At 57.3% G+C, this 27,198-nt stretch overlaps 5 protein-coding genes across 11 annotated transcripts; 3 read left to right on the plus strand and 2 right to left on the minus strand.

Moving 5' to 3' along the window:
- The first annotated feature begins 337 nt into the window (after nt 1-337).
- Nucleotides 338-2,718, plus strand: CSKMT (citrate synthase lysine methyltransferase). Of its 2 annotated transcripts, none has more exons than XM_073352117.2 (2): nt 338-431; nt 1,820-2,718. In XM_073352117.2, exon 2 carries the CDS (start codon nt 1,837-1,839, stop codon nt 2,506-2,508), a length of 672 nt encoding a protein of 223 aa, XP_073208218.2. In that variant the 5' UTR covers nt 338-431; nt 1,820-1,836; the 3' UTR covers nt 2,509-2,718. The 2 variants fall into 2 exon arrangements, with proteins under 2 accessions (XP_073208218.2, XP_073208217.2); XM_073352116.2 differs by lacking the exon at nt 338-431 and adding an exon at nt 636-799.
- Nucleotides 2,719-3,004: 286 nt separating this feature from the next.
- On the minus strand, nt 3,005-12,345 carry LOC140914410 (uncharacterized). 4 transcript variants are annotated; one of them, XM_073352121.2, is made up of 4 exons: nt 11,582-12,345; nt 6,398-6,608; nt 5,749-6,218; nt 3,005-3,436 (listed from the first exon to the last, which is right to left on the minus strand). In XM_073352121.2, exons 2-4 carry the CDS (start codon nt 6,599-6,601, stop codon nt 3,406-3,408), a joined length of 705 nt encoding a protein of 234 aa, XP_073208222.2. In that variant the 5' UTR covers nt 6,602-6,608; nt 11,582-12,345; the 3' UTR covers nt 3,005-3,405. The 4 variants fall into 4 exon arrangements, with proteins under 4 accessions (XP_073208222.2, XP_073208223.2, XP_073208219.2 ...); XM_073352122.2 differs by lacking the exon at nt 11,582-12,345 and adding an exon at nt 8,879-9,529 and having other exon boundaries at nt 5,749-6,146; XM_073352118.2 differs by lacking the exon at nt 11,582-12,345 and adding an exon at nt 8,879-9,529.
- UQCC3 (ubiquinol-cytochrome c reductase complex assembly factor 3) lies at nt 9,119-10,012 on the plus strand. Its single transcript, XM_073352123.1, has 2 exons — nt 9,119-9,364; nt 9,559-10,012. The coding sequence occupies exons 1-2, from the start codon at nt 9,167-9,169 to the stop codon at nt 9,691-9,693; spliced, it is 333 nt and encodes a 110-aa protein (XP_073208224.1). The 5' UTR covers nt 9,119-9,166; the 3' UTR covers nt 9,694-10,012.
- DMAC1 (distal membrane arm assembly component 1) lies at nt 11,989-12,963 on the plus strand. Its single transcript, XM_073352124.2, has 2 exons — nt 11,989-12,275; nt 12,818-12,963. Exons 1-2 carry the CDS (start codon nt 12,077-12,079, stop codon nt 12,874-12,876), a joined length of 258 nt encoding a protein of 85 aa, XP_073208225.1. The 5' UTR covers nt 11,989-12,076; the 3' UTR covers nt 12,877-12,963.
- A 3,550-nt stretch (nt 12,964-16,513) lies between these two features.
- Nucleotides 16,514-22,517, minus strand: UBXN1 (UBX domain protein 1). Of its 3 annotated transcripts, none has more exons than XM_073352125.1 (10): nt 22,414-22,516; nt 21,477-21,564; nt 19,891-19,944; nt 19,668-19,789; nt 19,169-19,247; nt 18,790-18,981; nt 18,528-18,579; nt 18,025-18,141; nt 17,494-17,674; nt 16,514-16,628 (listed from the first exon to the last, which is right to left on the minus strand). In XM_073352125.1, exons 2-10 carry the CDS (start codon nt 21,530-21,532, stop codon nt 16,537-16,539), a joined length of 945 nt encoding a protein of 314 aa, XP_073208226.1. In that variant the 5' UTR covers nt 21,533-21,564; nt 22,414-22,516; the 3' UTR covers nt 16,514-16,536. The 3 variants fall into 3 exon arrangements, with proteins under 3 accessions (XP_073208226.1, XP_073208227.1, XP_078709805.1); XM_073352126.1 differs by having other exon boundaries at nt 16,514-16,832; XM_078853679.1 differs by lacking the exon at nt 18,790-18,981 and having other exon boundaries at nt 22,414-22,517.
- Nucleotides 22,518-27,198: the final 4,681 nt, after the last annotated feature.

Consider the following 27,198-nt stretch of genomic DNA (forward strand, 5'->3'; position numbering starts at 1 on the left):
AGTGGGGTGGGGTGGGGGCTGAGCCGGGGCTCTGCCTGGAGGGGGCAGTGCAGCCTGCTGGCTAGACTCCTACAGTGGGAGTCAGGTGGCCTTGGTTCTCGTCTTTGCTCTGTTGCTGGGTGATCTGGGTTCCCGCCTCCATGGGGTTGAAGAGATCCTGAGCTTGGCAAAGCAGCTGCCTCTGAGCTGAAGTGCTGTGGATGAGTGTTCGCGTTGCACTAAAGCTGAATGACCGTGCTCCTTTGGCTAATAAAATTCTGAATGGCGTTCCTGTTGTTGGCTGGTTGTTTGCGGGGCAGGGATTCGGGCGGGCGGGCGCTCAACTGCTTCTGGGCGGAGGCCTGGTGGAGGCCAAGCTGCCTGAGCGAAGACTACCCCTGTGGAGCTGAACCCTCCTCGGGGGACACGAACCGGCCACTCGCTAAGGGGCGGTAGGTTAGAGTACGCGTAGCTCCGCGGGCGGGTGCTGCCCAGCCAGGGAGTGGGGGGGGGGGCAGTAACCGCCCTCATCACCCGCCCGCTGCTTGGATACGGGGCGGGAACCTGCTCTCACGCCCGCGGGCAGGCCTGAGTTACATGGGGGGGGGGCGGTGAAGCCCCGGCAGGGGGCGGAGCCTAGGGCTGGGTCCCTGAAGGGGCGGGGGGGCGAGCATGCAGGCCCGGGCTCCCTGAGCATAGAGCCGCGCCCCAAGGAGCAGGAGGCCGGGCGCGGGCACCCGCCGCATGGCAGCGCTGATGCTCCCCCCGCGGGGCGGCCCGGCCCTGGGGACTCTGCTCCGGCCGCTCTGCTCCTGGGCAGGTGGGTGCCAGCGCTACGGCAGGGGTGGTCTGGGGGGGGGCCCCCGGCACGGACTGACTGGGGCGTGTCCCGCCTCGCCAGGCGTCTCTCGCGTACCGGGGGGCGGGGGACGACCCGGCAGGGGAAGGGTGGAATGCATAATATGGCTCCAGAGGCTGATGGGAGGGTCAGGCCAGGGGGAGGGGGGCCGTGGAGTCAGGCTTGGAGGGATGGTGGTTCCCAGTCCCATTGGGTCAGTTGTAGGGGCAAAAGAGGGGGGTCCTGGTCCCATTGGGTCAGATCATCATGCTGGGGCAGGGGAGATGAGGTGGGCCCATGGGGTAAGGCTGGGAGGTGTGGGGGGACAGGGGTGGGAAGGGTCCTTGCCCTATGGGGTTACATGGGTGTAGGGTGACCAGACAGCAAATATGAAAAATCAGGACGGGGTTATAGGAGCCTATATAAGAAAAAGACCCAAAAAGTGGGATTGTCCCTATAAAATCAGGACAGTTGGTCACCCTACTTGGGGAGAGGTGAAGATCCAGGTCATATGGAGTCAGGCTGGGTTATGATGGGGGAGATGGGATCGGACGGGGGGAGGTGGCCCTAGCACTATGGGGCCAGTTGGCAGGGGGATCACAGCCCCAGAAATGGAGCATTCAGTCTCACCTCATCCCCAACTCCGCAGCACATGTGGGCTCCATATAGGGTGGCTCCAGGATTTTTTGTCCCCATCTGCTGGCCCCAGGGTGGGGTTGCACCCCCTGCATCACCCAGCCACCCAAGGGGAGTCAGCATGACACCAAGGGCCAGGGGGCTGTTTGTCCCTGGCCCCTGCAGAAATGTGGCCCTCTCTCCCACACCCATCCATCATAACTCTACAGGGCTGGGATCCACCCTTCCCAGCTTAGGCCTGAGCTGAGACTGGGCAACCCAGGCACTATAGAGCTTCAGACCCCTCCCCATGGGCCCTGCTGGGATCTTCCCCCTCCCCCAGCCGACTCCCCAGCCCATAGACTGACCCCGCCTTCCTCCCCCCAGATGGCCTGTTCCACAGCATGGCCCAGCCTGGCACATGGGACCGCTTCTACACGCAGCAGGACACAGCTGGCACCCCCAGACATTTCAACTGGTTCTTCGACTACACAGCCATCTCCGGGCTCCTGCTCCCGACCCTGCAGGGGTGTGGCCCCTCAGAACCCAACGCCAGCCCCACTCGGGTGCTCGATGTGGGCTGTGGCACTTCGGATCTGGGTCTGGGGCTATACCGGGACTCCCCACACCCTGTCCACATCTCCTGTGTGGACGTGTCCCCTGTGGCCATCAGGTCTCTCCACCGGCTGCTCCAGGAAGTCCCCCCACCCCGACACCCCCTCTCCCAGCTTCACCTCCATGTGGCTGATGCCACTGACCTTGAGGGGGGTGGCTTTGGCGATGGTTCTTTCCACCTGGTGCTGGACAAGGGCACATGCGACTCACTCCTGCGCTGCCCCCAGGGGCCAGGCCAGGCTGGGCGGCTGGTGGCCGAGTGCCTGCGAGTGCTGCGCCCTGGGGGCAGCTTGCTGCAGTTTTCAGATGAGGACCCAGATGCCAGGGTCCCTTTCCTGGAGCAGGCTGGGGGGGCTGGCGTGACAGTGCAGGAAGTCGGGCACATTGGTGGCATCTGCTACTATGTCTACACGCTCTGCCGGCTGGCCCCGGAGACACCAACCAATGGAGCACTGGACTAGGAGGGCACAGGAGACCCTGGGCTATGGATATGGGGGTGGGGGATGGAGGACCCTGCCCAAAGGGAGTGCAGGACTCAGAGAGGGGGGCATTAGGAACTAAAGAGATAGTGCCTCCAATCAGTGTGCCAGGGGACTTCCACAGCAGCACGTGCTCAGGGTGGGGGTGCCCAAGCCAGCTGGAGAATCATTAATAAAGGAATTAGCACCTTGCTGGAGTCTGGCTTGGTACCCAATCCCCCTACATCTAGGGTGGTCACCCCCATTGTGGGCAACTCCCCCCTTGAACAGCAGCCCCCTCCTACTACATCAGCCGGGGGCCCTACACCTCAGATGCAGGTGCTCAGGTATTGCTGCCTCCCTCCCCCCAGCTCAGCCACCCCCTGGGGCTCAGAGAGTGTGGAGCTTGCAGCCCCCGGGAGCCGGCCCCACAGAGGCACTACACCTGTTCCCAGGGCCTCGCCAGCCACTTCACAGTGAGACACCACAGCTAGGACAGGAACCTTTTATTGCTGAGCTCAGCAGGGGAGGAGCAGGCAGCTTGTACCCACTGACACAAACCCTGCAGGCTGCTGGCCCCCCAGCTCCTGGAGGTGGTGGGGGCAGTGCATGCCCCATGGTGCTGCTGTCCCAGATCAAAGTCACGCTGACTCTTGCTCACAGATGGGGTGCACTGGATCCGGCACGGAGGATGCCCAAGGCTGGTCTTATTCTGCCCCCTAAGGTCCTGGTGGCAGGGGGCCCATCCCCTCCTGCTGCTGTCCAGCTCCTGGGGAGGGTGTCCTCAGTCCCTGAGCTACGGCCCTCCCACAAGGCTACAGCTGGGTCTCTAGTGGGGTCTGAGGCCATACAGGGAGAGAGTGGGGTCCCCTCTGTCCCCAGCAGCTTCACAGCAGTACTTCATCCAGGGTGCTCTCCAGTGCGGGGGGCCCTGAAACACAAAGCGCAGGGAGAGGCCTGAGGTCAGAGCCTGTGGGGCAGCACAGAAAGCAATGTGGGGCCCTCTTAGGATAATTTTTATTTAAATACTAAGCCCCTCCCCTCTGCTCCCCAGGCCCCTCCCCCAAGCTGAACTCCCCTCCAACCCTTCCCCCAGGCCCCTCTCCTCCCCTCAGCTTCTCCTGAGGGTGAGGCTGCCAGCCCAAGCTCCATTAACCATCCAGCTCCATGCCAGGAGTGGTAACAGACCCCTCCCCAATGCCTCGCGCCAGAGAACGCCCTGCCAACTGCACCCTCAGTGAGAGGGCCCCAGCTCAGACATCCCTGCTGATCGCAGTCACAGCAGCACGGCCCAAGGAGAGACGCAACAGTCCCTTGGGCAGGACAGTCCCAGGTCTTTATGGGTCACAGACACCCCTTCAAGCTCCGACCAGCTGGGCGCCCAGGCAGTAAGCGAGCTGTGGCATCTTGTGCCAGCCCTCGCAGAGGACACTTTGCAATAGCCTGAAGAATGTCTGAAAGGTCCCTACCCCAAGAGAAAGGTCATAAGAACACAGAAGCTACCATACTGGGTCAGAGCAATGGTCCATCTAGCCCAGTATCCTGTCTCCACCAGCGACCAGTACCAGAGCTTCAGGGTGAGTGTACAGAACACGGCAATGCTGGAGAGATCCACCAGTGTCTGATTCTCGAGCTTCTGGCAGTCAGAGGTTCAGGGACACCCAGAGCATGGAGTTGTGTCCATGATCACCTTGGCTAATAGCCATTGATGGACCTATCCTCCATTCATTCATCTAATTCTTTTCTGAACGCAGTTATACTTTTGGCCTTCACAACATCCCCTGGCAATGGGTTCCACAGGTGAATTGTGCATTGCGTGAACACGTCCTCTTGCTTGTATTAAACCTACTGCCTATTCATTGCATTGTGGGAAAAGGTAAAGGGCCCAGCGTCAAATCTGGCAGGGCACTGCTCTAAGAAGGCTGTCAAAGAGCAACTCAGTCACCTGTGAGTTTTGGGCCCTGGGAATAAGTGGCAGAATCATTCCCCCAGTCAAAGAGCTGAGAGTGTAAGGCCAGAAGGGACCTTTAGATCACATAGTCTGCCCTCCTGTGTAGCACAGGCTGGAGAATGTCCCCCAGACACTCCTGCATTGAGCCCAATCATTCGTATTTGACTGAAGGGCCTTCCAGAGAGGGAGCCAGCCTGGACTGGAGATGGAAACTTCACCCCTGCCCTGGGGAGCTTGTTCCAATGGTCAATCACATGCCCTGGGACAAATTTGGGCCTTGTTTCTAACTTGAGTTACTCTGACTTCAGCTTCCAGCCACTGTTTTTGTTCTGCCAGTCTCTGCGCAGTTCGAGCCCTTCTCTACCTGCTGTTTTCTCCCCGCAAAGGCCTCAGACACCTGAGCTAAACAGGCTGAGTTCTTTCAGTCTCCCACTGGCAGGTGTTTTCTCCTGCCCTCCAGATCCCCTCCAATTCTTCGATGTGGCCCTCAGAGCCCCAGGATCAGGCTCAGCAATGTCCTGTACAGAGGAAAATCCCTCCTCAGGCTTGTCTGCTCTTGGAAATTGACACACTAGCTATTTCCGGTTAAGCCCCATGTGGACACTGGGCTGAGGATTGAGCTAAGCAGGGTCATGGCCCTCTCACTCCAGAATGTCCAAGGAGCTATTTTGGTACATTTCTAGGTGCTGACAAGCCCCTCCCCCCACTTTTGCCTCCTCTAGCTCCTCTGGCAGCTTCCCTCAAGGCCCCAGCACCCCCCCAGGCCTCGGCAGCCAGCTGGATCCCCTCCACACTCCCCTCACAACTTGACCACGGCTGAGGCACTGGAGATGGAGAGCAGTGCCAGCCCCATGCCCCAACCCCCTAATGGCCTCATAGACACACTGAATGGGGGAGGGACTCCTGAAGCACATCCCACCCCCCCAAAGCTTTATGGGGCCACAGTCCTCTCCCAACTGGGCTCTTGCCATGGAGGCTGGGGAGCCCAGATCCTGAGGTGCCTCCAAGACAAAGGATCTGTATCCCAGGGTCCTGTTGAGGCCCCTCTCCCCCTTGCATGGCCATGCCCCCCAGACTCTCCTGGCACCAGCCCTGCCTCGCCCCACAGACTCACTGGGCCCTGCCCCTGCCCCCCAGACTCTCTGGGCCCCACCCCCAAGACTCACTGGTCCCCAGCTCTGCCCTCGAGACTCTCGCAGCCCTGCCCTGCCCCCCAAACTCTCTGGGCCCTGCCCCCCAGACTCATCAGGCCCTGCCCCCCAGACTCACCAGGCCCCGGCCCTGCTACTTACTCCTCTCCATCAGTGAAGAGCTCATCCTCGCCCTCCAGCAGCAGGAAGTCATCTGGGGGCCAGCGCAGCTCCCTGCTCTCCACCTCTCCCGCCTCTGTGGGTTCCACCACAATGGACGGCAGCTGGGCCTTCCCCTGCACTGGGCTTCCAAGGGGGCCCTCGCATGGCTTCCCAGGGGGAGGATCTTTGCACATTTCCTTGCACAGCCCTTCACATGGCTCCATGGGGGGATCCCTGCACAGCTCCCAGGGAGGAGTGTCCTCACACAGCTCCACGCACGTCACCTCACACGGCTCCCTGAGGGGATCCTTGCACATCACCTCAGACAGCTCCTCAGGGGGACCTTTGCACAACCCCTCACACGGCTCCCTAGGGGCGCCTTTGCCCGTCTCACATGGCTCCAGGAAGAATGAGGCACAGAGGATAAGGGGGTTAGTTTGCGCGCCGGGGGAGCCTAGCTGCCCAGAAACCTGGAATGGCAGGGAGGAAGGCAGGGCAGTAAGGCTCTGATATGAGGATGGGGGTCTGGATCTGATCCACAGGAGGTGAGGGCAGCAGCACAGGGGGCTTTGTCCTGGGTGGCTCACCTGGCTCTGGCCTCATCTCAGGGGACCCAGTGAGGGGATGTCCCAGGAAGGGGGTGTCTCACCTGGCTCTGTGCGGGAGGCTTTGTCTGGATGGGGCTCCTTCCCACTTCTGATAGCCACTGCACCTCCTTGTCAGTGCTGTGGAGCCAGGCCAGGCTGTTCTGCCCTGGGGTCGCCACAGGTAGCTGGATGGGGTTGCAGGCCTCACCAGGGGTCAGCACTGCCTGGGATGGGGCACCACCACAATCCAGAGTCCCCTCAGCCATAGCGATGCTGGGAGTAGAAACTGGGGGTCAGGCCTGGGAATGGCCCCGTCTCCTTCCCCCACCCAGCCAGGGTTAAGCCCTATGTCTATTCCCCAGGATCCAAGCCCTAAAGTTCAGACACCCCTGCACTGGCAATTTAGGCCCTTCACCAGATTGGGGTGGGGGGGGAGGATTCCCCATACCACAGAATCCCATATACACACACTGGAACTTCTGGTCCTTCCCCTGTGGGGGGCACTTCCCAGCCCCAAAAAGCCTCACTGTGACACCCCCAACCCTTGCCAGGGGTCACCTCCCCCCTTCAGCTAGACTATCACTCCCTCTTCCCTGAGAAATCCCATTGTGGGGACAGAGGGAGTCTGTGCCTGGGCTGACCCCCACCCCAGCCTCCCCTCGGTCGGTCACACACCATCAGGCGCTGTCCTGGGCCATCCCAGGATGTGCAGGGATTACAGGGCCCAGCAGTCCCCAGGTCAGGGAGCCGACAGATGCTCCAGGCACCATAAGCGCTTTGTCCTGACACCAGGCTAATCCCCTGGGCACAACAGCTCTATGGTGCCGGGGTGGTGGATTCCCCTATTCAGTGCTACCCGCTAGGACCTTCTGCATTGTCAGTGCCCCCCAACCTGGCTAGAGCACCCCTGCCAAGCTCCCCTGTACTCCCAACCCTTGGATCCCCCTGCATTCAGTAATCTCCACCCCAGGGAGAGTGCTCTCCTCTCCTCCCTGGACTGCACTCCCAGCCCTGGGCCCCACCCCATCCCCCACACTATGAGGGCTGCCTGCTCCAGGGAGATGTTCCCAACCCCTGCACCTACAGACTAAGGTGGGAGCCCAGACCAATCAGGGCATGGGCAGCTGCTGCCCTGGCCCGGAGTTGTCCCAGGACATGGATAATTATGAGGGGAGGATTGGAATCAGGGCTTCAGTTAATCACTCAGTGAGCTCATGGGAACTGCCCAAGGAGCTAACTGGCTGCCCTGAAGGTGGGGGAGCAGAGGAGCTCTTTAAAGGTCAGGTAGGGGACCCAGATCTCACTCAGCCTCTGGCATGAAGCTTGCACACCCTAGCTAAGGGGCAAGGCTGCTGGATCCCTGGGGCTGCTCCAGCCATGGGTGGGAGATTGAGTCAGCAGATGCTACTGACACAGGCTGGCTTTCACCATGAACGGGGTCAGGGCAGAACTGGATTAATTTGGCAGCCATGGAGCAATGAACAGGGGCCCCAGAGCCCCTGGGATTGGAAGGCCCCACCTCAAGATCTGTCCAGTTGCCAGGCCCCACCATGGTCCCATTTCCCTGTTATGCCCAGGTCTAAGCCAGCCTGATTACACGACTCCCAAAGTTTAAAGGGGCCTTAATGGGATTGGGGTGATGAGCCCCGGGCAGATTAGAGAGGTCACTACGGGGCACATTCACAGCATCAGGGGCTGTGGGAGAAATACCCCTCCCTCTTCCCAGACGGTTCTCCATCATTAAAGACCACAAGATGGGGGGCCTCAGACCCAATGATTTGCCCACTGAGCGATGGGGAGAGAAGGCTGGGTGCCCCCTGCTCCCACTTAACAGGTGCCAGTGCTTCCCAGTGAGGACCATGGCACAAATCCCACCCCTTCCTCCCCCCTGGTGGAGAGAGACCACAACAGAGCTCCCTTCAGGACTGAAGGTTCCCTGGCCAGGTATAGCCCTGGGATTGATCAGATGAAATCCATTTGGTTCATTTGTCTCCCTAGTGCACCGCCCAAGACTAATGCAGAACGGGGTCAGCAGAGCCCTGACGCAGGGGGTTTAGGGGTTGTCTGAGGGAAGACTGGACTGGGGAGGCCCAGGGGGAAGGGTCAGTGGAACTAACTACAGAGGAACTAAGGCCTCTGGAGGTACTGAGCATGGGAGCAGCCTGGGCAGAGCGAGACCTGCACAAATACACTCCATCTACACCACAAGGGACTGACTCCTCTGTGCCTCTCCAGATGGGGCTGCTTGGGCAGGGAAAGCTTACATCACCCCCTGCCAACATGCTTCCCTCCAACTGCTCTCTGAGGGGGACAGCACGTTTGGGGACTTGGGTGCCTGCCCCAGTGGGGACCAGACTGAAAACCCCAGAGACGGTACACTGACCTAGCCACAAAACACCTCCACCCCTCTCTATGGTAGGGGAGCAGGTGTCTGGCCCGTCCGAGCCCCACACCACCGCTCTTTATGCTGGGAGGCCTGGCCCGCCCACCCACGCACCCCTCCCCTATAGTGAGGGATAGGGTCGCCTGGCCCAGCCACACACCCTCTCTGCCGCGCGGGAGCGAACCGTCTGGATCAGCCAGACGCAGAACCCCCTCTATGGCATAAGTCCTATGATCTCTATGGTTGCAATGGGACGCTCTGGCCCACCAGTCCCTGCTTTCTATGGTAGCAAAAATCGAACACTCTGGTCCTTTTCCGCTGTTTCTCTGTAGTAGCAAAAGGGGGCGCTCTGTCCACAGCGCATGTTCTCTATGGTGGTGCCTGGGTCACACCGCCCATCTATAGTAGCGTGACAGGACGCTCTGCCTGGACACCTCCCCCGCTCTCTATGGTTAACTTCTGTCCGCTCTGTCCCCCGGGCAGCCTGAACTCCGCGGCTAACCAGGGTTTTTCATACCGCGCCCTAATGGAATTCCTGCGACGCCTGCTGCTGGGGAGCCTGATGGTGGCTGCGACCACGGGGCTGGGGGTCGGGGTCTGGGCGCTAGTAACGCCGCGGGAGCCGCGCAGGCGGGAGATAGCCAAGGTGAGGGGGCCTGGAAACTACCTCCCCTGGAATGGGCCATGGAGGAGGGAGGCCTGGAAACCAACATTTCTGCGGTCAGGGAGGAGAGCGGAACTCGAAACTGCTGTTCCACTCTCTTTTCAGAGAGAAGGGGGAGGTCTAAAAACCACCAAACACCTCGCCCCCCCCTCCCGACCACTCCCTTCTCTCCTCAGGAGCTGCCGGAGACAAACCCCCTGCGCTGGGCGGAGAGGCGACACCAGAATGAGCTGGTAATGGCAGCGATTAAAGAGGCAGCTGAAACAAATGAGAATGTGGCCCGGAGGCCTTCACCAGCCTGGAGCAAGTGACAGCTGCCCATCACCCTCCCAAATGGGAGCCAAGGCAACTGGTCCTGAGACCGCTCCTGAGGTGGGTGCAGGCTGCATTCTCCATCCCTGCAGCCATCTCTGGTCTCCCCCAGGCCAGAATGGGATGGACACTCCATGGCTGTCAGCAGATGTAATGATCAGTGACCATTATGCTGAGGGGGACTCTGTCTCTTATTCCCAGTCCCTGGTTATACCCACACAGGGTATGGGTGTCATGCAGATCTGACAGCAAAAACTACAGCATGAGATAAAGAAGCATTTTCATGTCTTTAATAAACTAACCTAGTAACCTTGTAAAGACCTGTCTGGTGTCATGGTTAAAGCAGCTGGTGCACTGGGGTTGCTGCCTCTTATGCTAATCATCATGCCTCCCACAGAACTGAATTTTGATAATATACAGGCAGCTGGTGGGGGGGTAGATACCCCTCACAGCAGGCTAAAAAACTGCACAGGCTGATATTGTTATTCATCCACCGTTCCCACTGCTGTTGTGCCTAAATCACCCTGTGTGGGTTTGGCTTTTCTATGACAAGATCTTTGGGGTAGGGTCTGTTATTTGCTCCAGGTCTTTAAAGACCCCAGCACAATGGGATCCTGGCTTGACTGGTCTTCAGCAACAGAAACATTAAGTAATTGTATCTTTATGCTTCCTTCTCTCAGTTTGGTATACCTGCTTCTCATGGTATCCTGGGATTGTGCACTCATTGGGGGTAGGGACCAGCTCCTCCCCAGAGGTCCCTGATAGGAGCTTCTATATGTAGAGAATGCTGCAGTCTGTATTCTCAGCAGCACAGACTACCGTGAGTGTAGCACACCTGCCTCCTGCGCTCTGTGCTGACTTCCCTTAAGTTAAACTCAAGGCCTTGGTTCTTATCTTCAGTGTGCTCCATGGCTGAGCCCAAGTTGCCTAAAGCTTCGGGACAAAGAAGAGCAGAGCACTCTGCTCCTCAGGCACAACAGAACTGTGGCATCAGTTTGTCTGTACCGGAGACAGTGCTTCCCTGGGGGTTGATCCCAGGTTGTAATAAACTCCCCCAGGAACTAAGAATCAACCCAAATTTCCCCATCTTCCACTCCAACAGTCTGGGCCACATCTCCAACCTGCCTTTGCGAACATCAGCACATAGAATATATCATCTCTAAAAAAACAGCCTTCTGCTAGCAGTAAAAAAAAATCCCCCTTGCTCCTCCTTGAAGAAAGAACCAGCTGTGGCAAATGTTAGTCATGTCACTTAATGCATCATTCACAAAGAAGCCAGATACCACAGAGTATAGGGCTGTATAAGAACCAGAATGGAGCCGAGTTGGTGCTACTGCAATACAACGGAATAATGGTAATGTTGAATAATAGTTAATACAGTTAAAGTTTTTGATATTAATAAAAACTAAACTATTTAAGCCTCCTGTTGCTTTGTGCCCTGGCCTGTACCCCTTGCTCTGGTATCTATTCAGACTGTACTGAAGGAACCATGTTTGATTAGTTATAGGATAATCTCAGTAAAGGGTGAGACCTGTGTCAATAATATACACTATTAAAATGGGCAAAGTAAAATGAAAGCTTGCAATAGCTACTGAGAATTCCAAGTTTTCCAACCCAAGCTTATGCTCCTGCTGTGTTCCCTACAGCACTCCTGCTGGGAGTGTCTGGCTCTGGAGTACCTGAGAGTTCCTCTCACAGCCAGTATTCCTGTCCTGCTTCCTACACTACCCCCTGCTGGGAGAAGCCAGATCTAGAGTAACTGGGAGCTCCCTGCCTCCAGCAGGCTCTGCTGGGAGAGGCTGGAACTGGAGTAGCTAGGAGCTACCCACAGAGCCAGCGCTCCTGGTCCCAGATGTTTGTGCAGCTGGGGATGTGTTATGGTTCTACCTCACCGCCCCAAAGGGCTCGTCATGGGGACCCAGCTGTAGGGCTCTCTTCAACTTTCCTCATCCCCCCCTGGGGTGCAGCCTGGACTCCAGTTCTTCTGGGGGCAATGGCAGATGTCCCAGGAGGGGCGACTGTTTCCAGCAGGGTATGCCCAAGGGCAGCCTTGGACAGAGGCCGTCAGGGACAGAGGGGTTTGGGGAGGGGGGCAGGTTCTTCAGAGCTCGGAACTGTCAGCGCGTAGGCGACGTTGGCACACGGACACTAGACGCTCTGACACCACACCCTCACGGGAAGCATTTCCTGTTCAGTTCTTCCGCTCCCCAGAACCCCAATAGGCTGGGTCAGTACTTCCGGTGGCTAGGTTCCGCTGTGTTACAAAAGTTTCTACTGCCGGGTTCCTTGCTGACGACTTTCTGGCACCCATATTTCCGGTTCCCCCAATGGGTGCCGCCATCTTCGGAATCGGCTTCTTTCCGTGCTTCTATTCCCGCCGCCATGTCTAAGGCCGCGGAGGAGAGCAAGGCGGCCGCGCCTCCCCCCAAGCCGCTGTTCGGGAGCTGTTGGAGCTGCCGCATCCTGTCCGGCTCGGCGCTGATCGGGGCCGGGTACTGGATCTATCTAAGCCCGCGCAGGGTCATAAGCCGGGGCATCGCCCCCTCCCCGTGGAACATTTTCCAGCTCTCCTTCGCAGTCAGTAAGTGCGCGTCAGGGGTCACGGCGGGGTCAGGGGTGGGCAGAGCGTGACCCCATCTCCATGGGAACCGTTCCCCACGTCAGAGAGTGCTGGGGTCACAGGTCGTATTGGAGGTCAGGGACCTGTGACGTTATTGACCTTGAGGCCACCCAGGGGGTTAGAGGTCACCCTAAGGCCAGGGTTCAAGGGTCACACCAGCTACATGGGACCAGCCACCCACATCACCCTCATTAGGGGCATTCCAGCCACTGGAGTGGGGAGGAGTCAGTGGTGTTACCCCATCTCTCTGGGACTGGGGGGGTCACTGAGGTCGGGGCAAGTGTCCTAGAGGGGTTAGGATAACTTCCATGGCTCCCACTACTCCTACTTCTATGCTGGCTTTAAGGAGCGTATGGACTCGTGACCTAGCAAGTTCCCACCTCAAGGGAAACTGTAACCTACATGTTGATCACCCCCTTTAAGTTTCTGGGGGTCATGCCCTTAAGGGGAGAGTCAGTCCTATGCAATCACCCCCTGATGTCTCCCTCCTTTCTCCCCTTCAGGTCTCGCCTGCTGGGGTGTAGTCATCCTAGCTGATCCAGTTGGGAAACAGAAGAAGTAGAACAAACAAGGCAGGACAAGGTGCAGCTGCTGCACTGGCCAAGTCAAAAATGTGCATTTGGGACAATAACATGAATCCAAGAGAAAACTGTTTGCTTTTTCTTACTATGGTAGCCTCCCAGTAGTACCTGAGAGAGAAGAGACCCACTCCAACTCCCCCTTTACTATGATCCTCATCTTCCTCTCCGCTAAGCTCCAGCTGCCTGCAGCCCTTCCCTCTCTGCTTGCCTTATGTCATGGCAGCTCCCCAGACTGTCCCGCTGGTGCAATCCCCCGAACTAACTCCTGCTTATGGGATGAGCTATGACAGTATTTCTCCCCACGTCTTGACTCACCCTGTTCATTCCAACATCCAGTTCTAATTTAACCTCCTGCTGCTTTGAACCCCCCTTGGCTCCAGCTAGGCTCTGCTCTTCCACCCATCAGTCTGCTTCTCTAGAACAGGTCTCTTTCTGCACAGTCTGTCCCTTTCAGAGCTCAGCTGAAACCAGTTTGCCTGTTGTTCCCTCACTTCTCCATTTATGGTATCCTGGGATGGGGGGAGGCAGCTTTTGGGGAGAAAAATTTGCACAAAAGGATGTCGTGTGACTTGTCCAACAAGGAATTGGCCCCCGGGGGGCCTGGACTCACAGAACTGGTGGGGGAGGAATTGCATTTCAGTCTATGCTAGGAAGCAGTGACTCAGAAAGGCAAAGGGATAATCACAGCTGAATAGGAGCTCCTAGTGTAGTGCTTTAGCCAAAAGGGATAATGTGATCCTTGGCTGTATGAACAGGGGAATCTCATGTCAGAAGAGAGGCTTTAGTCCCTTTTATTCTCTCTGTAGCTGGCACTGTTGCAGCCACTGCTGGTATAGTGTGTCCAGTTCTGGTGTCCACAATTCAAGATGCCTGTGAATAAGCTGGAAGATGTTTTGGAGAAGAACCACAAGAATGATTAAAGAAAAGGAGTACTTGTGGCACCTTAGAGACTAACCAATTTATTTGAGCATGAGCTTTCGTGAGCTACAGCTCACTTCATCGGATGCATACCGTGTTTCCATGGTATGCATCCGATAAAGTGAGCTGTAGCTCACGAAAGCTCATGCTCAAATAAATTGGTTAGTCTCTAAGGTGCCACAAGTACTCCTTTTCTTTTCGCAAAGACAGACTAACACGGCTGTTACTCTGAAACCTGTCATTATGAAAGAATGATTAACGGATTAGAAAGCCTGCCTTGGAGTGACAGACTCACTGAGCTCAATCTTTTCAGTTTAGCAAAGAGGTCAGGAGGTGACTTAGTCAATCTAGAAGTACTGAATGGGGAATGAAAATTTCATAGAGGACTTTCCAATCTAGCAGACAAAGATCTAACGAGATCCACCAGCTGGAAGTTGAAACTAGACAAATTCAGACTGGAACTAAAATGCAGATTCCACAGGAGAGTCATTAACCATTGGAACAAGTTATCCAGGTCTGGCGTGGATTCTCCATCAGTGGAATTTTTGGCCAAGTTTGCAAAGGCTTTAGGCTCAACTTGATAACATTTGTGTGTGGAACATGATCACTTTTAAATGCCACATCTGGTCAATTCCAAAATTTCAGGGGGTACTGTAGGCATCAAAGGCCAGAAAACCAAAAAGGGGGACACATGAAGCCTCTGCCTCTTAATGCTTCTCATACAATACCCCATCTCTGCTCATCCAATAGCGTAATGGTGACAGCCTGAATGATTTCTATCAGATGGAAATAATGGGGGCACACAGAGCTATTGGTATAGGAGGGAAAATGGAGGACAGTGGGGGGGAGGAAGTCCCCAAATTCTCCCTGTCTAGGGGAATTTTAGAGGAGGATGGGAGGGTGGCAGCCAGCAGCTTTTGTGGGAACTCAGCCCACACAAGCTCCAAAGTTGGCATTCCTCTCATTAAATCTGATGGGGTGCTTTTCTCAAATCCCCTCTAGTTCAAACAGGAATGTGCTCAGGGATGCTCGAGGGCCTGGGGGTCAGGTCAGACCAACTGAGCACAGTGGCCTGTTGCTAATCCAAACAGATGCAGGGCCCAGCCAGGGGCTGCGTGGGCTTTCCCTCCCCAGTTGTACTAGAAGAGTTTGGGATTCAGCAGCTGCTGGGCAGCATGGCTGGGAAGGTGCTAACAACAGATAATGGACAGAAGGTCAAATTCTGCCCCCGACGCTGAGAGCATGCAGCATCTAGTGCTTAAAGCAAAGGGTCTGCTGGGTTTTATGGCTGACCCAGCACACTACCTCAGGCAGTGGCATTGAGCCAGCAAACTGGGGAGGGAAGAAGGAATGTAGAGAGTAAGGGCTCCATCCTGGGAGCAGCACCTACTGCTCTAACTACTGATTGCATCCTCAGCCCAGCACCCCCAGCAAGAACTGGGCTGCTCGCTGCTCCCTGCCCCCTCCCGCATTCCCAGCCAGGCTCTTTGCAGGGAAGCTGGCACAGTCATTCCCTTTGTGCAGGGTTTGGATTACGGAGGCTTGCCCCAGCCCAGCCCAGCTGCAAGAACATGTGCTCCAAAAGGGCCCCCATAACTCAAGCTGCTCAGAGAGGGCAAACTGGAGCTCCAGGCCCAGAGTGCCCCGTGGGCTGCTGCTCCTTCAGGGAACAAGGAGCCTTGGAATAGGCTTCCCAGCCCTGACAGCTTGGGGAGAGTCCTGGGACACAGGCCCCTTCTCACTTGCCCTCTGTTAAATTATCACCTTCAGCAACAGCTTTGAAACCCCATTCCAAGTTCAGGCCAGTGGGGCTAAGCCCCCCACAGGGGTATCAGCAGCAGCCTGGCTCCTCCCACTGCCCACTAATTCCACACTAGACCCCACACATTCATTCCCTCAGGCTCAGGGGTGGGTAGGAGCTGGACCTGCCTAGACACAGCTGTTTTCCATCTCCTCACCCACGCAGCTCCCTCCCCACTGAGGAGCGCACACAGCACCGTGCACCAGGGCAGGAGAAGCCCATTCAAACCACAGGGTTGCACCTTAGGCTCTTTACTGACCGTGGGCCAGGCCTGGGTGTCACATCTCACCTGGAGGATGGTATGGTCCAGCACAGCCCCACTCCCTGCAGTACCCCACACACTAATGCTTCACGGGGGCCAGCACCAAGAGCAAGGGGAGAGCACCTCCTGCAGAGCTTGGACTTTTCTTTGCACTATCCCCTCCCCATAGTGCCCCATTGAGCACGTGGGGTAGGACAAGATCACAGTGTAGGGGTAGAGAGAGCAGAGGAGTCTCTCCCCCACCGACTGCCTAGGGTAGGGTATCTTCCCTACCTTGGCAGAGTCAGGCCTTTCCCCTCTGACTTCCCCAGTTTTCCCTCTCAGCCTCTGTCTATGCAGCACCTGCCATGACAGACCCCACTCTTGGCTGCAGGGCATCTGTGCAGCACCCGGTGTGATGACGGGGTCCCCGTCTTTGCTGCGGGGAGTGATAGCGGCCGCGGCATTATCCGTGCAGCCTCTGGCACAACGAATCTATGACCCTTGGACTATGAATTTATAGTGGGGCCCCCCCTCGGCTGGTGGGGTCTGCTCAGTGCCCATCCTGCTGGCTGCTCCCCTTAGCTCAGCTGGGGCCTCCTTCCCATCAGCCCACCAACAGCAGCACGCGGGAATAATGGGTGGCAGCGGCGGCAGCAGCAGCAGAACAGATGATGTTTATTAGCGTCCCTGGTGCTGGGGCTCGCGCTGTGGCACTCCCCCAGGGAAGCTGGACTCAAAGCCCCCCGCAGCCGCTCTGCTGGGTTCCAGTCCTGGGGAGGCGAAATGGTCAGTCACTTCTCTGGGCTCAGTCGGGCAGGGGGAGGGGCAGAACCACGGTGTGCGGGTGGCAGAGGGAACCACAGGAATCCAGGGCCAGGGTGGGGAGGGAGTTCCTGTCACAGCACGCATGAGCCAAGGCATCCTTCAGCTGTTACACTTCTTGGCCACTATGAGAACGGCCGAAGGCACCAAACCTGTGGGGGCAGGAGACAGACTGAAGCCAGGACCCAGGTGCATATGGGTTGTGGAGGGAGCAGTGTCCACTCATGTGGCTGGGGCTGGGCAGGCTGGATCCCTGAGAGCGGGAGTGATTTCAGCAGGGGAGTCTGAGCTGGAAGGGCCCTGGGTGCTCTGTGGTTTGCATCTCCCCCTCCCAGGACCCCGTGGTGGCTGGTGCCAGCAGCTGACACAGCTTCCTCTGTGCGGAGCGCCTGCCCGGCTGCAGCCTACCCTGCCCAAGTGAGGGCAACAGGGACAGAGCTGGCTCTTGTAGTGGGTTCTCTGCTTACAGCTCGGGCGTCCCCAGCACCAGGCAGCAGCACCAGCCCACAAGCAGATTCCATGCTCTCCCTTCTCTGATGGGAATCCCGAAGAAACAGCTGGATGGTCCTACAGTCATGAGTCCCCAGCCCAGATCTGTTCTCAAAGGACTCCACGCTGTTGCCTAGTGGTTAGAGTAGCGGGGCCTGGGAGTCAGGACTCCTGGTTCTGTTCCCCAGCTCTGGGATGGGAGTAGGATCTAGTGGGTCAGAGCAGGGCAGCTGGGAGCCAGAACTCCTGGTTCTATTCCCCAGCTCTGCTGTTAACCGTACCCTCAAGCCAGTCGCTTCGCCTGCCCCTCCCCCAGAGGCTCACCCAGCTCCTGCAAGGGCTTCTCCATGTCCTCGTCCGTGAAGATACGGCGAGGGAAGCTGGTGAGGAGGTGGAAGGGCTCCCCACCATCCTTGCGGTTCAGCTCTATATACAGCCGCACAGCTGCCAGCTGCTCTTTGGCCTTGAAGGTCTGCATGAGCGACGTCCCATCCAGCAGTCTCACCTGGACAGAGGGCAAGAGGGGATGAGTGCAGGCCCCATGCCACAGTAGGGCAGCATGCTGGGCGGGCCAGTTCCCCTGCATTAAGAGGAGAGCTTCCTCTGTTCTCCTTGACTTGCACCTCTGGGTGTGACCCCAGAGATAGGGGGCTTCCTCCAGAGCTGCAGCAGCAAGCCAGATCAGGCCAATATCCCAGTTACTGCCTGGGACCCCCACCTGCTTTTCCAACAAGGCAGGATGTCTGCGCCCACCCAGGAACCCACAGCAGGGGACAATGTGGGGTAGACTGGTATGTGTGTAAGCAACAGATGGATGAAGCACAAAAGTTTGTGGGGCCATCTTCCCCCGGGTACCTGTATTCGGCACTGGTCATACTCTCTCTTCGTGGGCGGTTCCTGGCTGGGGGACGAGGGCACCAGTATCTCCTGGGCTGGCTCGGCTGGGGCCTGGGAGCTGCTGCCACCTCCGAACTGGATGGGAATGGTACACAGAGTGGGACAGGCACCAAGATGTGAGTGGGTTCCCCTTCCAGCCCCAAGCTGGTTTCACCAGGCTGCCTCAAGGACCCCACGAACCCACTCCCTAGCACTCACACAGACCACCCCACACACACCCATACCCAGCAGGCACAGGAGAAAGCCATGCCCAGGGCATCTCCCTCCCTCCATATAGGGCACTGGGCATGGGATCTCACGTGATGAATGGGACGCACCACAGCCCCACCCCCTCATCAGCCCTTCCCCCCACAGCCTCCTTCCACAACACATACCCCCCCACACCCCCAGCTTAAGGGACAGCAGTGGCAGGAGCCACCATGGGGGGCCTAGATCCCACCCAGCCTCTGCTGCTCACCCACCTTCTTGACTCGCTCTGCTTTGTCCCGCTCGATCTTCTCACGCACCCGCTGCCTGCAAGGAGAACAGACCCAGTTAGAGGTGGCAGCATGGTGGAGGGTGTTTCTGCTGCAACGTCACAGCAAGGGCAAGTTCCACGTCTACATCCACTCCTCCCCTTTCCCCACATCTTCCCCCAATGCACCCCATCCCACTGCCCACCCCTCCCTCCACCCATGCACCTACTCCCCACGCATCCCCATCCCACTCTCCCCGGGCTCTCACTTGGCCAGCTTCTCCTCCATCTTCTCCCTGCGCCTCTCCTCTGCCATCTTCTTCATCTCATCCTCCTGCAGCTTCTGGCGGATCATGGAAAGCTCCTGGCCCTGCTTGCGCCGCTGCTTCTCCCGCTCAATAGTCTCCCGCTTCTCCCGTTCCTCCCTCTCCCGCTGCTTCTGCGCGATCAGCTCCATCATCCTGCAGGAGGAATAGGAGTGGGCACCACCTTCCACTGCCCCCGCTCCCCACAGGGCCCACAATCCACAGGGACCAAATCCTCCTTCCTCCAAGAGCTACGCTTCCCAGCATGCATGCAAACTGGCATCCCAGGGGGACAGGCCTCTCCCTGCCAACCACGAAAGCGGGGGCTGGGGGGCCTTCCTACCGCTTGGTCTGTTCCCTCTTCTCCTCCTCAGTCAGGGGGTGCTTGTCATCTCCCTCCGCCGAGCCCTCCTCCACACGATCTGTAGGGAAAAGCCTCCATTATCCTCTGCTCAGAGGCCAGAACCCCCTGCTGCCCACACAGGTAATGAGCAAAGCATCGGGGCATCAGGGTGGGACCAGGCTCCTTCAGGGCCCCCGTCACTCCAGGGTCTACCCCACACAGTTGTGGGGGGGTGGCGCAAGTGAGGAGGCAGACATGCCACATACCCTAGGTGTGAGCCTGAACCGCAGCAGGGCTTCCAACCCGCCCCTCCTGCAGGCAAAGCCCACCCCCTGAGTCAGTGGGATCCCAATGTGGGTGGAGGGGGTCGCTCAAGGAAGGAACAGCCAAGAAGCAGGCAAGATCCTGGTGTGTATGGGCCACAGCTGTCCCACAAGCCAGGGTGGGCAGCTTGACTCCCCTGCCCCCAGCACAGTCAACTCCCCAGGGTTGTTCAAACCTGCTCTGGCTTCCACAGGCTCGGGGGTGCTTCCCTCGGGGGGCTCCTCCGTGCCCAAGACATGGCCCTGGGGAGGCACGTATGGCTCATCCACGTCGGGGTCATTCTCATGCTCCATGAGCCTTTTGAGGGGGGGAAGAGAGAACAAGCATCAGCAGGGAGAAGGCGGAGTCACAAGGATGGAAATGCAGACAGATCTAGGAGGAGGGGGTCTCCAACCCACCAGTCCATGGCCTGCTCGATGCCTTGGTTCCCTGTCAGCGCCAGCGCCTTCTCCCTGAAAGAAATAGACAGCCGTGGCTGAGTTCCACCCAGAAGCTGAACAGCTCTATCACTGCCCCACCTCCACAGCAGCATCGTTCCCATGAAACGCTTCACAGAGCAAAGACAGATGGGTAGCTCAATGGGGTGACCCAAACTGCCACTGTCCAGGCCTTGAGAACAAACCTGGGTCTCCCCGTCTCTGGCCAATTGACAGAACATTACCCCAACCTGGAATAGATACCACAGCCACCAGCGTAACATCAATCTGCGAGCCAGGGATGAGGGGGACTCAGCAGGAAGCACAGAGGGGCCATGTGCTAGGCTGGATAACTGGAGTGATGATAATTCATGCTAGTGGAGGCTCTGGAAGGACTGAAATACTGTCTGCTTCAGGGCTGAGCCAATCATTAGATATTGGAGGCTAAGGTGAGGCCTTCATGGGACACGTTGTCCTCCAGCTGCTTACTTCTGTCGGTGCAGAGGCACAAATAGCTCCCTTCCCACCACCACCACCACAGCACTGGCCCCTCAAGACCATTCTACTGCCTAGGAAGGCCTACCCAGGAGCAGGGAGGTGATTTCACTTCTGCTTATGGCCTTGGTGAAATCAAGACTGGAATCCTGCACAGAGATCTGGGTGCTACCTTTGAAATTGGGTGTTGAGCCATTGAAGAGGTTGAGGAGAAGAGCCTTAAAAAACAATTTGAGGGCAGAAGAAAACACCTGATGGTGAGAGACTGAAAGAGCTCAGTCTGTTTAGGAAAAGAAGATAGAGGTGACCTGACTAGTATATACGTAGCAGGAGAAAATAGCAGGCACTAAAGGGCTCTTTAATGTAACAGAGACAGGGAGAACAAGAACCAATGGCTGGAAGCTGGTGCCAGACACATTCCAATGAAAAACAATGCATGTTTTTTTTTCCCAGGGAGGGTGATTGACCATTGGAACAAGCTCCACAGAGCAGGGGTGGATTCTCCATCTCCAGTCCAGGCTGGCTGCCCTTCTGGAAGATGTTTTAGTGAAACACAAGTGATCAGGCTCAATGCAGGGGGAACTGGGAGACATTCTCTGGCCTGCACTATACTGCAGGGCAGACTAGATGATCTAATGGTCCCTTCTGGCTTTACCCTCTATAACAGCCTTAATAAGCATTCCTTGTTTAGTCTGAAGAACCCGGGGAGGGGGGACGACGACACGACACACGGGATGACAGGGCAGAGGCGTTATCCCTGCTCTACTGATGGGGAAATTGAGGCAAAGGGACAGTACTCCCGGTCCTCATCCTCTAACCCACTAGACCCCACTCTCCTCCCAGCACTGGGGATAGAATCTAGGAATCCTGCTCTCAGCACTAGATTTTTCCTTCCCCTCAAAAGCATTCCCACATTGCACCTGATCCCTTTGTGCTGCCGTTCTACAGCCATAGGCCATGACCCCCAGTCACTGGTAGGGAGCACCCTGACCAGGTCAAGATGCAGTGGCAGCTAAGGCAGCCTGTGGACGGCTGGGAGGGGAATGAGGGAATGGAGGTGGGGGCACACATACGCTCTGTTCTGGGAGAAGCCCATCTCGATGAGACTCTCCAGTGCCGTGCACTCCATGATGTGCTGCTGCTCTGGACCGAGCTACCTCTCTGCAAATGGAAGAGAGGGAGATGTGTTACAGGGCAGCTCCAAAAGGATCGGTGGCTGCTAAAGGACAGAGTAGGACAGCTGGAGAACAGGATGAAATATGTGGCACTACCTGAGAGGTTCCTTGGGCCTGGACCCCACACCTCTCCCAATGCCAGGAATAGAACCCAGGCGCCCTGGCTCCCAGCTCCTGCTAGATCCCAAAGACCCCTTGGGCTCACATGATTTATGCTGCTGTGGTGGGATTCACCCCAGGACTAAGCAGCATCATACAAGGGGGTTACAGCTAGGCCAGGGGACAAAACCCAGGGCAGACAAGGGCAAAGGGGCCACTCAAGCTGTGCCCAGGTCCAGAGCATTGTCCCCGAGGAGCTGTCCAGGAGCCAGAGAGAATGGGGTGTGATGCCATTTAGCCCTCCTCTACCCACTGCGTTAAAGGGCCCCTTAGAATTAGAGCCTGCAACCAACGACTGGATGTGCCCAGCTCACAGCTACGTTCAGGCCCTGGCACCGGGGTCCACTCTCCACCGCCCCCCAACTCTGCATGTCCAGTGTCACCACCTCAGGTGGAGACTCCGCCCCATCCCTTCTTTACAACCCCAACCCCCAGGCAGAGCCCCCCACACCTCCCACAAGCCCCCGTACCTCCCCCCGCATCCCCCGCGGAGCCCCCCCACAAGCCCCCGTACCTCCCCCCGCATCCCCCGCGGAGCCCCCCCCACAAGCCCCCGTATCTCCCCCCGCGGAGCCCCCCCACAAGCGCCCGTATCTCCCCTCGCGGGGGCCAGACTAGGGGATTTTGAGGGGAACAGGTCCCGACGGGGGAGGGCGACGGCGTCCCGGAGACTCACCGGGTCCGACTATCGGAGGCTCCACACCGGAAGCAGCGAGACTCGCGCGGCGGCTGTGTTTGGTCATGTGAGGGTGGCAGACGGAAGCCGTCCAGGGGCAAACGGCGCCGTTCCGCGCTCGTCCTTAAAGGGGTAGAGACCCGGAGCGGCGTGGGGGTTAGTGGTTAGAATAGGGAGGGATCAGGATGCCTGAGTTACATCCCTAGCTCTGCCAGTGATTCACTGGGTGACTCGGGTGAGTCACGTCCCCACTTGCTGCCTCAGTTTCCCCACATCCAACGTGAGAACCAACCCATTAATAGGTGCATGAGCCACACTCCAGACAGGTTTCAGAGTAGCAGCCCTGTTAGTCTGTATCCGCACAAAGAACAGGAGTACTTGTGGCACCTTAGAGTCTAACACATTTATTTGAGCATAAGCTTTACCAGGACAGAGAGAAACATCCAGACATGCCCTCTCTAGCGTGACCCCTTTTCCCCCTCATCCAGTGGATCTTATCCCGGCCTCCCTACCACAGGAGCTGTCAGGTCCCAGGTTCTGTCTATATCACTGAGCCTATGCCAGCATAATCTGGTCCCCATCACCATAGCATCTGGCTGCCTCACAGCCTTTACTGCATTTATCCTCACACACCCCAGGGAAGTAGAGCCAGGCTACTATCCCCATTGAACAGAGCAGAAACTGAGGCACAGAAAGACTAAGTGACTTGCCCAAGATCACACAGGAAACCTGTGGCAGAGTCAGGAAGTGAACCCAGGTCTCCCAAGTTTCAGACTAGTGCCTTGACCAAAAGACCATCCTTCTTCTCTTGTGGTAGCAAGCCCCCTGGTACCAGAGGAGAGGAGTGATAACCCCCATGCCCATCCCAAAGCTTTTGACTTTTTTAGGGCTTGTTTGCATGGTGAAGTTATTCTGGACTAAGGTAGGGTATGAATTCAAAGCACAAGGGCTATTCTGGAGCAGTTTCCCAGGCAGCTGCTTTTACTCTGGAATAGCTGTTCTGGTCAATCTCCCCAATCACGATGATGACAAGCCCATTGTGTGCCCGGGCCATGTGCTGCTGAGGAGACTGTGCTGCAGCCCATAGTCTGCATCCCATCTCCAGTCCCTGTGGGATGCACATTGCGCAGGGCCTCAGCGGTGAATGGATGCTGTGCTAGGACTACAACCTGGGATATCTCTACAAACTCAGCTCCTGCGTAGATTCCTCGTTATCTCCTTTGGTGCCCTAAATCTACCCGACACCCAGCCCAGTAAGGGGGCCCCGAATCAGGGAAATGCAGAGCAAAGGAGATATTTCAGGGGGCCCAGCTGTTGTTATTCCAAGACAGCTGTGGGGGTGGCAGCCTGATCTTACCCGGGGAGATGGGAGCTGAGGCAAGGGGCCTGATCTTAACCTGGGGGGTGGGGTCTTGGGTGAGGGGTGGAGTCTTTTCGCTACCCTCTTGGTCTCCGGGGCAGGTGGAAGAAGAGAAGAGTTTGCTTTGAGGACACGTGGCGTGAGATGGGGCAGTGAGAGGCATCTCCCTAACCCAGCATGACACCGCTCAGGTTGGAACATCCCAGCCGAGGCCACAAATGTTTCCTCGGTGATGCCCTGCATCCGGAACCTGCACACATGGGCAGAACCTTGACATTCCTGGCCCAGCACCAGTGTGGGGCTGGAGGCACCTGGGCTGGTCAGGATGGTGAGAGGCAGTGGATGGGAGGGGTCTGTTGTGCGTATGTCAAATGGCTGCCTCATCTTGCTCCACCCCAGAGGCAGCTGCATCTCTTTACTGGATGAGGGATCCCTGTGTAAATAGCCCCTGTGCCCCACCCCAGAAGGGGCTGCATCTTAGTTCTGGGCAAGAGATGCCTGTATAAACAGCCCCCATACCTCACCCCAGAGTCAGCTGTATCTCAGTGCTGGATGAGGGATCCTTGTGTAAACAGCTGCCATGCCCCCACCCCAGCAGCAACTGCATCTCAGTAGCAGGGGCAGCAGTCTCTGTATATACACTGCCTGCAGTGCATGTTGGGATCTCATGAGCGAAATGTCAGATATTGTCATATTGAGCACGGTAGCCCCTTTTGCCCCCTCATCTGTCTGTCTATTCTTCCCTTGCAGCAGCCCCCAGAAGCAGAATCACACCCAGGCCTCACGCCTCATGGGCCAGGCCCAGCCTTGCTCTACCCGTCATGGCCAGCTCTCAGCATCCCTCCAGCCCCTTGGGCATCTGGGAATATCGTTGCACTGGAGCACAATTACTGCAGCTGGCCAGGTGCTGAGGGCTGCATGCGAAGAGCCCCCAGCTTGGAGAGAGTGGGGCCGGCCTCAGTCAGAAGGAGACGGCAAACACATCAGGGCCCAGGGTACAAAGCTAGGCAGGTGAGTGGCGGGACAGCAATGCTGATACAGGTGGGTAACAATTGAGGGCCAGGGATCTGGGGGACTGGCTCAGAGCCACAGTCCAGGCCAGGACCCGCATGCACATCAGTGATCCTTAGAGATCCTACAAGAATGAACAAGGCATCTTATCTAACCCTACCAGGGGATCCCTGTATAAACGGTCCCTGAACACCACCCAAGAGGCACCTGCATCTCAGCATTGGCGAGGGTTCCCTGTATAAAGAGCCCTTGTGCACCACCCCAGAAGTGGCTGCATCTCAGTGCCAGGTGAGGGATCCACGTACCAACAGCCCCCGCCTCTCACCAGAGGCATCTCCATCTCAGTGCTCCCCATGATTCCTTCCTGGTGGGGTTAGTGAATTACTGGGTATAAAGTGCTGAGACGCTCAGATGAAGGGGAGCCTCTAGAGGGTGCAGCATGGGCATTAATATATGGCTGACTTATCTGAGGTAGAGGGCCCCAGACCCCCAGCCAGCAGGTCTGGTACAAGGCAGCAACAGGGGATTGCTGGGGGCGTGGGGAGAGCAGCTCTGAGTCCTGGTTTGGCCCATCACTCCAGCTCTGCCCTTTCTCGCAGGGACTCTGGGCCTCTATGCCCCCCGGACCCACAACAGCCAGCATCTTCTGCAGCCACCAGCCCCTCAGGGTGAGGAGGAGGGCAAAGGCCCAGGCTGTTCAGCCACTCCGGATCCACGGCCTGTCCCTGGACCAGTACCAGCAGCTGTTCCGCTCACTGGTGGAGCAGGAGCTGGGTCCAGCAGAGCCCCCAGGCCATGGGCTAGAGTGGGGCCGCAGGATCAAAGAGCAGCTGTTCTACGCTGTGGGCTGCCCCCGCTACCGGCAGCTGGTGGGGCCCGACGGGCATGTCCGGGTGGTGGAGTATGCGCACCGCACTGGGCACAGGCAGGCCCCACCCCACTATGACATTGACACTGGGGATGAGGAGCCACCTGGCACCAAGGAGGCACCAGGCCCAGCTGAGCCTTCGCCCTAAGAGGCCAATCCTGCAGAGCCCGGCTGGGCTGAGCCACACCCAGGCAAACCTCTGTCAATTACACTGTGAACCTGGCAGCGTGTGATCTATGTCCTGTCTGTTGTGAAGGGACCCAGGTGGAGCTGAGTCTGGGTCAAGCCAGGTCATTGTTCCCAGCCCTGGGTTTCTTGATTGCCCTTCCAGGCATGGACTCCATGGGGCTCCGCAGTCCAGCTGCCCTCGCCCCCAGAACGGATCCCCAGACCTCCTGAACCCCTAGTCACTTACACACACATCCCCCTGGCTGTGGGTGCTCTGGGCTTCTAGTTTAATCCCTTGAGGGACAATACGGCAGGAAGGCAGGGAACACATAGTTAGCAAAGGCAGCTCTGAACCACAGTCACTTTACTCTTCAAAAACGCTCAAGGGTAACGGATCTCCGCTGTTCTGGTCAATCTCCCCAATCACGATGACGACAAGCCCATTGTGTGCCCGGGCCGATCTCTGCAGGGAGAGATAGCTCAGTGGTTTGAGCATTGGCCTGCTAAACCCAGGGTTGTGAGTTCAATCCTTGAGGGGGCCATTTAGGGATCTGGGGCAAAAATTGGGGATTGGTCCTGCTTTGAGCAGGGGGTTGGACTAGATGACCTCCTGAGGTCCCTTCCAACCCTGATATTCTATGATTCTATGATCTCTGGAAAATAACAAAAGTCCAAAACCCCTACCTTGCTGGATCTCCCCCATCCTGTGCATCCAAGGCCTCTGTTGGTGTGTCAGGCTGTTCAGCTTCCTTCTGTCCTTGCTCTCCTGCTGCCATGTGGCAATGGCTGCCACCCACTCAGTGTAGCACCCCGCTCTCTTCCTTCTTTGGCTGGGTGGTTGGCTGGACAGCTCCCATACCCTCCCCCAGCCAGGTACCTGTTCAGATGAGGTCCAAGTGGGTAGCTCAAGAATCATTTGATCAGGACAGCTGCAGACTGTGAGTCCTGGTGGATTCTCTGTGCTGGGCCTTTGGCAAGCTGCCGTGCCCTTGGGCTGGGCAGGGAGGCTGGCTGGAGGCATTTAAATAGGTTCAGCTTCATCAGGGTTACATCATACAAAATGGGCTTCACAGTTTGATGTAGACATATCCCACTGTGTCACAGGGATACCCTAGTACAGAGCCCCCCCGCAATGGGGCTGGGATTCCCAGTTGCCCCAGTACAGACTCCTTTGGGTGGAGCTGGGATTACCAGTTACCCCAGTTAAAACCATTTAAGAACACCTTACTCATGCACAAAAAGCTTCAATCCGACAACTGAGGAAGAAGACTATGCTGGTTAAAAAACTGACCTGGTTTAGAGGGGAAGAGAGGGCAGAGATTAAAGAGAGAGAGAAACACATGGAAAAAAGGGGACGTTGAAAGAATGAATACATATC

The sequence above is a fragment of the Lepidochelys kempii genome, chromosome 7 (genome assembly GCF_965140285.1).
Source record: "Lepidochelys kempii isolate rLepKem1 chromosome 7, rLepKem1.hap1, whole genome shotgun sequence".
NCBI lineage: Eukaryota > Metazoa > Chordata > Testudines > Cheloniidae > Lepidochelys > Lepidochelys kempii.

Bases quoted from the DNA above. Each gene is read 5' to 3' on its own strand.
- LOC140914410 (XM_073352121.2), bottom strand. From the start codon at position 6,601: ATGGCTGAGGGGACTCTGGATTGTGGTGGTGCCCCATCCCAGGCAGTG. The intron at 6,219-6,397 runs GTGAGACACCCC...CTGCCATTCCAG, and splicing joins AGCCTCCCGCACAGAGCCAG to GTTTCTGGGCAGCTAGGCTC. The intron at 3,437-5,748 runs GTAAGTAGCAGG...TTTGTGTTTCAG, and splicing joins CTCTTCACTGATGGAGAGGA to GGCCCCCCGCACTGGAGAGC.
- UQCC3 (XM_073352123.1), top strand. From the start codon at position 9,167: ATGGTTAACTTCTGTCCGCTCTGTCCCCCGGGCAGCCTGAACTCCGCG. The intron at 9,365-9,558 runs GTGAGGGGGCCT...TTCTCTCCTCAG, and splicing joins GCAGGCGGGAGATAGCCAAG to GAGCTGCCGGAGACAAACCC.
- CSKMT (XM_073352116.2), top strand. From the start codon at position 724: ATGGCAGCGCTGATGCTCCCCCCGCGGGGCGGCCCGGCCCTGGGGACT. The intron at 800-1,819 runs GTGGGTGCCAGC...TCCTCCCCCCAG, and splicing joins GCCGCTCTGCTCCTGGGCAG to ATGGCCTGTTCCACAGCATG.
- DMAC1 (XM_073352124.2), top strand. From the start codon at position 12,077: ATGTCTAAGGCCGCGGAGGAGAGCAAGGCGGCCGCGCCTCCCCCCAAG. The intron at 12,276-12,817 runs GTAAGTGCGCGT...TCTCCCCTTCAG, and splicing joins CCAGCTCTCCTTCGCAGTCA to GTCTCGCCTGCTGGGGTGTA.
- UBXN1 (XM_073352125.1), bottom strand. From the start codon at position 21,532: ATGGAGTGCACGGCACTGGAGAGTCTCATCGAGATGGGCTTCTCCCAG. The intron at 18,142-18,527 runs GTGGGTGAGCAG...ATTCCCATCCAG, and splicing joins AAGCAGAGCGAGTCAAGAAG to TTCGGAGGTGGCAGCAGCTC. The intron at 17,675-18,024 runs GTACCCGGGGGA...CCCTCTGTCCAG, and splicing joins ATGACCAGTGCCGAATACAG to GTGAGACTGCTGGATGGGAC.